This window comes from Oncorhynchus keta, chromosome 21, assembly GCF_023373465.1.
Source record: "Oncorhynchus keta strain PuntledgeMale-10-30-2019 chromosome 21, Oket_V2, whole genome shotgun sequence".
In the NCBI taxonomy this organism is placed as follows: domain Eukaryota; kingdom Metazoa; phylum Chordata; class Actinopteri; order Salmoniformes; family Salmonidae; genus Oncorhynchus; species Oncorhynchus keta.
In genome coordinates, this window is record NC_068441.1 from 5,662,763 (window position 1) to 5,676,145 (window position 13,383).

Below are 13,383 nucleotides of genomic sequence, written 5' to 3' on the forward strand. Positions count from 1 at the left end.
CGCTATTTCTGAAACTATCTGCCGCCATTGTCGCAACCCCTATCACCAGCCTGTTCAACCTCTCTTTCATATCGTCTGAGATCCCCAAGGATTGAAAGCTGCCGCAGTCATCCCCCTCTTCAAAGGAGGAGACACCCTGGACCCAAACTGCTATAGACCTATATCCATCCTGCCCTGCCTATCTAAGGTCTTCGAAAGCCAAGTCAACAAACAGGTCACTGACCATCTCGAATCCCACCGTACCTTCTCCGCTGTGCAATCTGGTTTCGAGCCGGTCACGGGTGCACCTCAGCCACACTCAAGGTACTAAATGATATCATAACCGCCATCGATAAAAGACAGTACTGTGCAGCCGTCTTCATCGACCTCGCCAAGGCTTTCGACTCTGTCAATCACCAAATTCTTATCGGCAGACTCAACAGCCTCGGTTTTTCGGATGACTGCCTTGCCTGGTTCACCAATTACTTTGCAGACAGAGTTCAGTGTGTCAAATCAGAGGGCATGCTGTCCGGTCCTCTGGCAGTCTCTATGGGGGTGCCACAGGGTTCAATTCTCGGGCCGACTCTTTTCTCTGTATATATCAATGATGTTGCTCTTGCTGCGGGCGATTCCCTGATCCACCTCTACGCAGACGACACCATTCTATATACTTTCGGCCCGTCATTGGACACTGTGCTATCAAACCTCCAAACGAGCTTCAATGCCATACAGCACTCCTTCCGTGGCCTCCAACTGCTCTTAAACGCGAGTAAAACCAAATGCATGCTTTTCAACCGATCGCTGCCTGCACCTGCATGCCCGACTAGCATCACCACCCTGGATGGTTCCAACCTTGAATATGTGGACATCTATAAGTACCTAGGTGTCTGGCTAGACTGCAAACTCTCCTTCCAGACTCATCAAACATCTCCAATCAAAAATCAAATCCAGAGTCGGCTTTCTATTCCGCAACAAAGCCTCCTTCACTCACGCTGCCAAGCTTACCCTAGTAAAACTGACTATCCTACCGATCCTCGACTTCGGCGATGTCATCTACAAAATGGCTTCCAACACTCTACTCAGCAAACTGGATGCAGTCTATCACAGTGCCATCCGTTTTGTCACTAAAGCACCTTATACCACCCACCACTGCGACTTGTATGCTCTAGTCGGCTGGCCCTCACTACATATTCGTCGCCAGACCCACTGGCTCCAGGTCATTTACAAGTCCATGCTAGGTAAAGCTCCGCCTTATCTCAGTTCACTGGTCACGATGGCAACACCCATCCGTAGCACGCGCTCCAGCAGGTGTATCTCACTGATCATCCCTAAAGCCAACACCTCATTTGGCCGCCTTTCGTTCCAGTACTCTGCTGCCTGTGACTGGAACGAATTGCAAAAATCGCTGAAGTTGGAGACTTTATCTCCTCACCAACTTCAAACATCAGCTATCCGAGCAGCTAACCGATCGCTGCAGCTGTACATAGTCTATAGGTAAATAGCTCACCCTTATTCACCTGCCTCATTCCCATACTGTTTTTATACTGTTTTTATTTATTTACTTTTCTGCTCTTTTGCACACCAATATCACCAATATCTCTACCTGTACATGCCCATCTGATCATTTATCACTCCAGTGTTAATCTGCAAAATTGTATTATTCGCCTACCTCCTCATGCCTTTTGCACACATTGTATATAGATTGCCCATTTTTTTCTACTGTGTTATTGACTAGTTAATTGTTTACTCCATGTGTAACTCTGTGTTGTCTGTTCACACTGCTATGCTTTATCTTGGCCAGGTCGCAGTTGCAAATGAGAACTTGTTCTCAACTAGCCTACCTGGTTAAATAAAGGTGAAATAAAAAAATAAATAAAAAATTTGTAAGACCCATTTGCGACCAAGCTTTAACTTCCTGACTGATGTCTTGAGATGTTGCTTCAATATATCCACATAATTTTGCTTCCTCATGAAGCCATCTATTTTGTGAAGTGCACCAGTCCCTCCTGCAACAAAGCACCCCCACAACAGGATGCTGCCACCCCCGGGCTTCACGGTTAGGTTGGTGTTCTTCGGCTTGCAAGCATCCCCCTTTCTCCTCCAAACATAATGATGGTCATTTTTTTTTTGTTTCATCAGACCAGAGGACATTTCTCCAATGTGCAATTTCCCCATGTGCAGTTGCAAACTGTAGTCTGGCTTTTTTTAATGGGGTTTTGGAGCAGTGGCTTCTTCCTTGCTGTGCAGCCTTTCAGGTTATGTCAATATAGGATTTGTTTTACTGTGGATATAGATACTTTTGTACCTGATTCCTCCAGCATCTTTACAAGGTCCATTTCTGTTGTTCTGGGATTGATTTGCACTTTTCGCACCAAAGTACGTTCATCTCTAGGAGACAATCTGTCTCCTTCCTGAGCGGTATGACGGCTGCGTGGTCCCATGGTGTTTATACTTGCGTACCGGTGAACGTGGTACCTTCAGGTGTTTTGAAATTGCTCCCAAGGATTAACCAGACTTGTGGAGGTCTACAATTTTTTTCTGAGGTCTTGGCTGATTTCTTTTGATTTTTCCATGATGTCAAGCAAAGAGGCACTGAGTTTGAAGGTAGGCCTACATCCACAGGCACACCTTCAATTGACTCAAATTATGTCAATTAGCCTCTCTGGGATATGTGGGACGGTAGCGTCCCACTTGGCCAAAAGCCAGAGCGCCAAATTCAAATAAATTCCTATAAAAATCAAACATGTAAGATACCAAATTAAAGCTACACGTGTTGTGAATCCAGCCAACATGTCAGATTTCAAAAAGGCTTTTCCATAAACCTCCATAAACACACAAAATGCAGAAATAACCAAATAAATCATGCCTTACCTTTGACGAGCTTCTTCTGTTGGCACTCCAATATGTCCCATAAACATCACAAATGGTCCTTTTGTTCGATTAATTCCATCCATATATATCCAAAATGTCCATTTATTTGGCACGTTTGATCCAGAAAAACCTGTAAATAGATGTCCTAACCGACTTGCCAAAACTATAGTTTGTTAACAAGAAATTTGTGGAGTGGTTGAAAAACAAGTTTTAATGACTCCAACCTAAGTGTATGTAAACTTCCGACTTCAAGTGTATATGTAAAAAAAAAAAAACGGACAAAACCATCAGTAGGCCGAGGGTTGAAAATGCGATGCGAAAACTTGTATTTTTTATTCGGTTCATGGGAATCAAGGTGGAATAAGCAGGATATCCGGAATCCTCCAACCAGCATTTTTGTCTATTATTGTGGTGTTGAACATGATAATGAAGTGCCTAAGTCAGTATGCTTTGTTAATTGGTTATGTGGTGCATTGGCAGAGAAACCTGTTGGTGGAAAATGTGTTGCATATATTCTATATAATTTTAAATATGGCATCAAAATGTCGAATATCAGATTTCCCACTAGCTGATCATTGGTCGTAGTGTCAGCGAACCATCAAACTTCTGGCCCGTAGCCCTGCGTGGGATCGACTGTGCCACAAAAGCATACTGAAGTGACAAAGTCGATATCAGCATTTTATAAACACAGGGTTTCTAAAGTTATTATTATTTGTCCTCGGTAACATTATTTTGAGTTAATTCTATTAGGGGGGAGGGTGTTCAATACGTTTTACAGTACAAGAGGAGGGTCATGGTAAAGTATTGTTAATGTTGAGGGGAGGTGCATTATAAAAAACAATGTTTATGACACCTTGAGTTGGACCGGCTACAAAAGCATCAGTGCTCACCCTTAACATATGTTGACGACACAACAGAACAAATGAACCTGGAATGGTATTTACTCTCAAGGCAAACATTTTTGCATTTTTAGCCACGCCACCTACTAAGCCACGCCTCCAGTCTTCTGATCTGACCTGGTGGATCATAGCGCAACAAACCATGCAGCATCAACAACCCAAGTAAGTGATCCAACAGGCTGCGTCAAAATAACCCACCGCGTGTTCTGTCCAATATTTACCCAAATTGGGTTGTTTTAACCCAGCGCACTACCTTATAATGGCTTGCCTACTTACAAATCACGGGATATTCAAACATGAACGTTCCTCGAAGCACCTAAAGAGTTGTCAATACGCCACACTGTCAGCACCACTGATGTCATTGTCATCGTAACACGTTACCCCCAACACTGTTCCTGACTTCTGTGACATCAGAAGAATGCTCAGGTTTGTTTTCCTTCCCGATCAGGATCATCCATGAGGATGGCTACTCAGAAGATGAGTGTAAGCAGTACATAGCTGTGGTCTACAGCAACACCATCCAGTCCATCATGGCTATCATCAAGGCTATGGGCAACCTCAAGATCGACTACACAGAAGCCGCCAGAGAGGTAAGACACACACACACACACATTTGGCCATGTTTTTTTAGGCTCCTCTGTTTCTGAAGTCAGATAATTAGAGAAGAGGTCCAGCTTTGCCTCTACACATCCACTAGAGCTCTTGGGTTACCATGTCCTGGGCCTTAACGAGAAAGTTAGTCACTATCATCCATAATCCCATGCTTGATCCAAGGAGCCATTTCATGTACTAACACAGTTTGAAAAGAACAGCCAATAGGAAATTGTGTGTACCATTATGCAGCCATTGACATACCCCACCCTTCAGTCTGGCCCCCCATTAATAAGCACACGAAGGCCTTGCAACTTTCCATGAGAATATTTCCCCAGGTGACTGAGTTGATTCCACAGGAGCTGGATCCTGTATAGATCCCAGATATATAAAGAAATAGATAAATAAGTGCTTAATTTGAAGAGAAAAAAAATAAAGAAAATAAAATTAAACCAAATTCAGCTAGTTTGCAGTCTTTACAGCTTCAGTTTGAATTGATTATTTTAGCTGTGTTGTTGGCTAGTTCCTCAGCAGCAACATTGTCCTGACAAGAGAGCACATTTTCTATGCCGTGCATTATTAGCTCAATGTTATGGATGTATCGAAAAAAATGTCACAAGAAAACATCTTAAACAAACGCAAACGCAGCTTCTTTACTGTTATTCAGGCTGCACTCTTTGACGTGCCTGAAAGGTTAGCCGTAGTTGGCTAGCTACAGTAGCAAGCAATGAATAAGAAGGTTGCCAGCCAGTATGGCAATTGAACATTTAGAACGAACGTCCATAGATATAGAACAAAAAAAGTTAGCGACTGTTTGTGTCGGGACTATATCATGTGGAAGGATGAAATAGTATGAATAAATTACGCAAATATGTTATGCAAATATGTTATGCAAATATCAATCATTATTTGAAAACGTTGCTAACCAGTTGTATAAAAGTGATAATGCCGTCAAAGCCGGTGTTTGGAGGATATATTGGCACGGTTTTTCGGCCCTTGACTTTGCTTAGGTAAAGTTGCTCTTTTCAATTGTGATATCAACATATTCAAAGGTACAGTACCAGTCAAAGGTTTGAACACACCTACTCATTCAAGGGTTTTTCTCCATTTTTACTACATTGTTGAATAATAATACAAAACTATGAAATAACACACATGGAATCAACAAGAAAGTGCTAAACAAATCAACATTTATTTTATATTTGAGATTCTTGAAAGTAGCCAGCCTATGACAGCTAAGCAAAGAGAAACGACAGTCCATTATTACTTCAAGACATGAATGTCAGTCAATCCGGAAGCTGTCAAGAACTTCTTCAAGTGCAGTCGCAAAAATCATCAAGAGCTATGATGAAACTGTCTCTCATGAGGTCCACCAAAGGAAAGTCAGACCCAGAGTTACCTCTGCTGCAGAGGATAACTTCATTAGAGTAAACTGCGCCTCAGATTGCAGCCCAAATAAGTAACAGACACATCTCAACATCAACTGTTCAGAGGAGACTCCGTGAATCTCAGCATGTGTGGTTCCCACCGTGAAGCATGGAGGAGGAGGTGTGATGGTGTGGGGGTGCTTTTCTGGTGATGCTGTCTGTGATTTATTTAGAATTCAAGGCACATTGAACCAACATGGCTACCACAGCATTCTGCAGCGATGGTCATCTTATCTGGTTTCCACTTAGTGGGACTATCATTTGTTTTTCAACAGGACAATGACCCAACCCACCTCCAGGCTGTGTAAGGGCTATTTGACCAAAAAGGAGAGTGATGGAGTGCTGGATCAGATAACCTGGCCTCCACAATCACCCGACCTCAACCTAATTGAGATGGTTTTAGGATGAGTTGGACCGCAGAGTGAAGGAAAAGCAGCCAACAAGTGCTCAGCATATGTGGGAACTCCTTGTTGGAAATGAATTACAGGTGAAACATATGAAATCATGTAGCAAGCAAATGCTTGCTACATGATTCCATATGTGTTATTTCCTAGCTTTGATGTCTTCACTAGTATTCTACAACGTAAAATAGTAAAAATAAAGAAAATTGAACGAGTAGGTGTGCCCAAAGTTTTGACTGGTACTGTAAGTATATTGAACTGAATCGCCACAGGAAAGAAATAGAATGGATTTCAAATCAACGCTGCTGCTCTAATCAACCAAATAATCTAAATTTCAACGTTCTACGAACATTGCTTTGGTTGATATAGCATTTTTATTAGTTAGAATTGCCTCGACAATGGACAACTATTAATGGATGTCCTGTGCATCGTACACACACACACACACACACACACACACACACACACACACACACACACACACACACACACACACACACACACACACACACACACACACACACACACACACACACACACACACACACACACACACACACACACACACACACACACACACAGTGCTCAGGGAGATAGAGAGAGAGCGTGAGGAAGTTTAGAGAGTGATTGAGAGAGAGGAGTTTGAGGCTGTGAGTGGGTTTTCCTGTCTCCATGAGGGCCATGCAGGCTTGGTAATGAAGAAACATGAAGTGTGCTGAAAAGGGAATAGGTGGCACTCGGACTAGGCTGTTTATTGGAATGGGTTTATTTAAAACTGCTGGCAGGACAAATTTCACAAGCAGATTTCCTTAGCAGTGTGTCGGCACTGTGCACCTCAAAAACAACACTGCTGCTGGGTGGTTCCACCAATTAGTTGCATATTGAATCGTGTAAAAAAATATATTTTTAAAAACATTTTTCCCATCTCAATAGGTTAAATAAATATAAATTGGCAATAAGAGTAGAACCAGTTCACATGCTTTTACATTAGGATTTGACTAATAGATGTTCATCTTTCTTTTGAAAAAAATATTATAAAAAGGAATAGTTTCACCATATTAAAACTAGAGTTCAGTTCACGTAACAGGGTTGACCTTAAAAGTGGGGACATGTTGTTCTTTTTACTTTGATAAAATGAATCACTAATCACATGAAATAAATAATAATCTTTAGAAATGACTTTGTCAAAGCAACAAAATAACTAGGGCTTTACAATGATGGTGAAAATGTTGGGAATAAGTGGGTTAAAATCCTCCCAGAAGTCACAGAGGATGCACAGAGGGACGCTGAAATGCTGAATTTTGTCTTTATTTATACATTACTACATGGCCAAAAGTATGTGGCCACCAATTCATGTTAGTGGATTTGGCTATTTCAGCCACACCTGTTGCTGACAAGTATATACAATTGAGCACACAGCAATGCAATCTCCATAGACAGACATTGACGGTAGAATGGCCTGTACTGAAGAGCTCAGTGACTCTCAACAAGCCACTGTCATAGGATGCCATCTTTCCAACAAGTCAGTTTGTCAAATGCCCTGCTAGAGCTGCCCCGGGCAACTGTAAGTGCTGCTACTGTGGAAACGTCTAGGAGTAACACTCATTACCAAGTTCCAAACTGCTTCTGGAAGCAACGTCAGCACAATGACTGTTCATCTGGAGCTTCATGAAATGGGTTTCCATGGCCGAGCAGCCACACACAAACCCAAGATCACCATGCGCAATGCCAAGCATCAGCTGGCATAAAGCTCACTGCCATTGGACTCTGGAGTGATGAGTCACTCGTCACCATCTGGCAGTCCGACGGACTAATCTGGGTTTGGCAGATGCCAGGAGAACGCAACCTTGTGCAATCCATAGTGCCAACTGTAAAGTTTGGTGGAGGAGGAATAATGGTCTGGGGCTGTTTTTTATGATTTGGGTTCGGCCCCTTAGTTCCAGTGAAGGGAAATCTTAACACTACAGCATACAATGACATTCTAGATGATTTTGTGCTTCCAACGAAAGTGGCAACAGTTTGGGGAAGGCATTTTTCTGTTTCAGCATAACAATACCCCCGTGTAGGGGTGAGGTCCATACAGAAATGTTTTGTCGTTGTTTAAGATCTTGACTGGCCTGCACAGAGCTTTTACCTCAACCCCATCAAACACGTTATGGACGAATTGGAATGCTGACTTTGAGCCAGGCCTGATTGCCCAACATCAGTGCCCAACCTCCTTAATGCTTTTGTGGATAAATGGAAGCAAGACCCCGCAGCAATGTTCCAACATCTAGTGAAAAGCCTTCCCAGAAGAGTGGAGGCTGTTATAGCAGCAAATGGGGACCAACTCCATATTAATGCCCATGATTTTGAAATGAGAGTTTCGGCAATCAGGTGTCCACATACTTTTTAGACCAAGTAGTGTAAAAATATTTTTTCGTGTGGTCTATATTAAAGGGCAATGCATTTACTATAACAGGCTTTTCAAATTAAATATTTGTGCACAATGTCTACTTAAAATATCAAAGGGATGCAAAAGGTCCTCATTTCGTGGAATGACCCTGCTGCTGCAACTTGCAAATGCATCATCCAGCCCAGACAGTGCAGGATAGAAGTAGTTTGCTTCAGTTTGATCTTTTTTTACTTAATCGATATATCTGGAAACTTGGGGAGTTTGCTGTTCACCAACATCAAACGATGACTACCTCAGGCTGATAAGGAAGGCTTAATTCCCAACCCATCTTCAAGTCTTTCTTATTATTTACAGACCCATACACACACACACACACACACTCACACACAGCTTCGCTGGTCTCACCTGTCAGAACCAATGAGTCTGCAGTAAGAGAAAATCCAGTCTAGTGGTACCATGCAGAGGGCTCAGCCTGTCAGTGTGTTCCTCAAAGAGAGCAAGCTCCAGTGTATGACCGTATATATTAGAGGGCTTCAGTCTTGGGTCTGTAGCTGTAGGATGCGTGGATGTGCTTTATAACTGTACTCTCGTCTTCACATGGCCTGAGGGGAGGGTCTAACAGGGATGAGTAGAGAGGCTGTCTTGGTTTTTAAGGGAGGATGGATGGGTACGCTCCTCTGTGTCTTCAGACCATCCTTCATACAGTGTGTCGCTGGACCTAGTGATACTTACTCTGTCTCCTATGCAGGCAATTAGTGCACCGGCTGCCACAAACATGCTTTCATACAGTACATTTAGACAACAGACAACATTTACGCATAGGCAGTGATGCACAAGAACACACAGAGAACAGTGCATAGACACACACACACTTATGCACACACACACACACACACACACACACACACACACACACACACACACACACACACACACACACACACACACACACACACACACACACACACACACACACACACACACACACACACACACACACACACACACACACACGCACACACACATATACTTGTGCCCGGAATTGGCTCAGTGAGTCATCCTAAGCCCAGTGCCCAGGGAGGATGCAGAAGAGAGGAGATCTTGCCTCCATATGCTGTGTTATTTCATTTAATTTGCTTAGCCATTTCATATCAGAGAAAGATGCCCAAAACACAGGCAAAAAATCTTCTGTGAACTGCACTCCAAGGCTATTAAACTGTAGTCTTAATTTTTATTTATATTAGTTTTAAGATTTTATTTGAAATTTTGTTTAGTTTCAGTTTGTTTCCAGATCGACTTTACTAGTTTCATTTAGTTTAGTTTAAGTTTTATTAAGACATTTCTAATACTTTTTTATATGATTTAGTTTTAGTTTTAGCGTTAGGGACATAAAGTAGCCTATGCATGGGAGGGTAGTAGCCATGAATGTGTTGTATAGTTTTGGTGTTTTTGGGGATGTCACTTCTTGCCACTTTCGGGTATCACAGATGCACCTCTCCTGACTTCACTCCTCGACTCTAGTCTACTGTCGGCTGCTTTAGCCTTACCACTCAAACGCCCCCAATATCTGTGGTGCTGCTCGTGGCAACGTTATCTCGCTGAGTCTACCTTTACCTCTTAATGTGACGTGCTAGATTCAGAAGCTTAGAAAAAAAGCTTGAAAACCCAATTTGATTTTGCCCCCAATAAGACACAAGAGGCAGTGCTGCATCATGAATACAGTCTGAAGTAAATTACATTTTACATTTAAGTCATTTAGCAGACGCTCTTATCCAGAGCGACTTAAATGCCGTTGTTCGGCCTCACGCAATTTACCTGTGACTGTATTCATGATACTTTTATTTATTCAAATTTTATTTAACCTTTATTTAACTAGGCAAGTCGGTTAAGAACAAATTCTTATTTACAATGACGGCCTACCCTGGCCAAACCTTAACCCGGACGATGCTGGGACAATTGTGCACCACCCTGTGGGACTCCTAATCACAGCCGGTTGTGATACAGCCTGGAATTGAACCTGGGTCTGTAGTGACGCCTCTAGCACTGAGATGCAGTGCCTTAGACCACTGCGACACTCGGGAGCCCCAGCACTGCCTCGCATGCCTTATTGCTTTTATAATACTGTTAACAACATATTAAAATAACAATGATTTACTATACATATTTTAATTAAAGTGTTATTTTGATAAGTAAATTAATACAATTTCATTCTTCCACCAAAAGATATAGTCCGGACAAAAATCTGTTTGTCAGTTATTTTAGTCATGCTACAGACCCAATCGTTAATCATTTTTGCATCGTTGCTATGCAAAAGGAGTGGTCACCCGTTCCCAACAAAATGGTTGCTATGCAGGCTCGATAACATTCTTCACATTTGCAAGCTAGCTAAATAAAACTTCAGTTAATTCAGTCACCTCAAACATTGAACCTGGAATGGCAGTATGCTATAGCGGCATTGTTGTTTGGTGAGCTTTTTTTCATTCGGCATTTACTTGGATATGTCCATGACGGTGATGTGTGAAAATGTTGTCTTGTCTGGGCACTGTTCACTCTCTATGTGTAGACCCTTTTCCAGTACACGACACACTGATGTAATGCACAGATGCGTGCAGCCGTAAGAAAGCCATCGCCATCTGTGCCCATTCAACATAGCCTAGATTTACGCTCCATTACAAAATAACTTTTGGGGGTTCTCATATGCTTGCAATGACGTTTTGATTCGTGCCTGAACATTCGCTAAGATTATATTTGGATGTGACCTTTGCAAAATAACTATTTTTAGATGCAGCAGTTGTTAGCTATAATGCTAACGCTCATTGACATAGGCTGTAGCAAAAGCTAGCCAAAGAGCCATTTTACTGGTTTGAAGTGTTTTTTTAAAAAGAATAATGCAGTTGATTTGTGATGAAAACACAAACATTCAATTGTAATCCAAAAGTAGTGTGAAATGCACTCATAAGAAACATGTAAATAGAGGCTTTTTTTTGCTGGGGTTCAATATTTGAACCCAACTTTGTTCTGCCACCAATTTGCACGCATCGCCCACCTGCGACAATGTTTGTAAACACAGAAAGGCGTCAATGGTACAGAGATCAGGCAGACAATGGGGCTTATATTAACCCCTTATTGTACCAAACTAAATGCTAGACAGGAAGTAAAGGGATATAATGTGCGAGTTTAGATAAATACAAGAGGTGATATTGTTATAGGGGAGCAGTGATAATTGTGACGGCCAATACATCACAGCTTGGAACGCTGCTTGTCCAATCAGCTTCCAGGATCCAAACAACCAGTTTTATGATTCCCTATAATGCACAGTATAATTCAATGACTATGAAGTTCATTCTTACATGTTCTATGTTTGAGCTGCTTTTGAAAGCCAAAGTCGAATTGAAAACATGATTGGCATTGTTCAATTTTCGTTTTCATAATAGCAAGCCAGGACTGATGGTTTGGTTAGTTAAGCTAGCAAGTCTTTGTGTTTGGTTACCGAGGCAACTACTGTAGCTAAGCTAGTAAACTTGCTCGCTACTTCAGTGGATGTTGCACACGTTTCGACATTTCTTGCGGAAATGTGTTCAATTATAGCCTTGGTATAAAAGGGATAATCAACTCGGGACTCTCTGGAAAATAATGCAGTATAGTTTTTGTTTTTCACACAAGTCTGTTCATTATTTTATTTCAGTTCACTAATCATGAAAAAACTATTCAGTTTTCATTTTAGTTTCAGTTTTAGTTTACTGTAATAACATTGCTTCACTCCCAGTCTTCAATTGAACTGTATATCTATGGCAATTTTGTTCCACTTCACCAAATTGATTGATTATTCACTTTGAGTTTTTCTTATTTGCTAGTATGGAAACACAGGTGACACAGCAGATCTGCATACTGTATGTGTATGTGGGTGGAGCGGTGTTGTCTCAGTGTATAGTATGTGGAGGTGTTCATGAGTCTGTTCTGCTGAGTCTCTGGTTATGGAGGTGCCTGGCTCTTTGAGCCAAGACAGGTGTTCATCTCACTATAGAGATATGAATGCCTGACTAGGTAGGGATTCCACAGTTGCTGGGTGGGTAAAGAGCTGACTGACTTGCTAGCCCTCTACACTCAATAGCTGGACATTTGGAGAGAAATGTGTGGCCATAACTCTGAATTATTTAATGTTGTGACTTTGACCCCTTGTCTTCACATTGGCGACAGACTTCTGTTGTCATCATCACCATCATCCCATTAATTCCTATCTATTTACAGTACAGAATGTAGTGGGAGGAAACCCAGAGGAAATACAGTGGGGCAAAAAAAGTATTTAGTCAGCCACCAATTGTGCAAGTTCTCCCAATTAAAAATATGAGAGAGGCCTGTAATTTTCATCATAGGTACACTTCAACTATGACAGACAAAATGAGGGGGAAACAATCCTGAAAATCAAATTGTAGGATTTTTAATGAATTTATTTGCAATTTATGGTGGAAAATAAATATTTGGTCACCTACAAACAAGCAGGATTTCTGGCTCTCACAGACCTGTAACTTCTTCTTTAAGAGGCTTCTCTGTCCTCCACTCGTTACCTGTATTAATGGCACCTGTTTGAACTTGTTGACAGTATAAAAGACACCTGTCCACAACCTCAAACAGTCACACTCCAAACTCCACTATGGCCAAGACCAAAGAGCTGTCAAAGGACACCAGAAACAAAATTGTAGACCTGCATCAGGCTGGGAAGACTGAATCTGCAATAGATAAGCAGCTTGGTTTGAAGAAATCAACTGTGGGAGCAATTATTAGGAAATGGAAGACATACAAGACCACTGATAATCTCCCTC

The 13,383-nt window shown here is 41.8% G+C and overlaps 1 protein-coding gene across 3 annotated transcripts in view; it reads left to right on the forward strand.

Annotated features, from left to right (window-relative positions):
- LOC118399830 (guanine nucleotide-binding protein G(i) subunit alpha-2-like) overlaps positions 1 to 13,383 on the forward strand; it is a 162,653-nt gene that overhangs the window by 122,841 nt on the left and 26,429 nt on the right. For 2 of the 3 annotated variants that reach the window (XM_052473253.1, XM_052473254.1), the window contains exon 3: positions 4,198 to 4,339. In XM_052473253.1, coding sequence (XP_052329213.1) covers positions 4,198 to 4,339 — 142 coding nt within the window. Of the gene's footprint in view, positions 1 to 3,845; positions 3,912 to 4,197; positions 4,340 to 13,383 lie in introns of those variants that run through there. The other variant, XM_052473255.1, reaches the window with a different exon arrangement.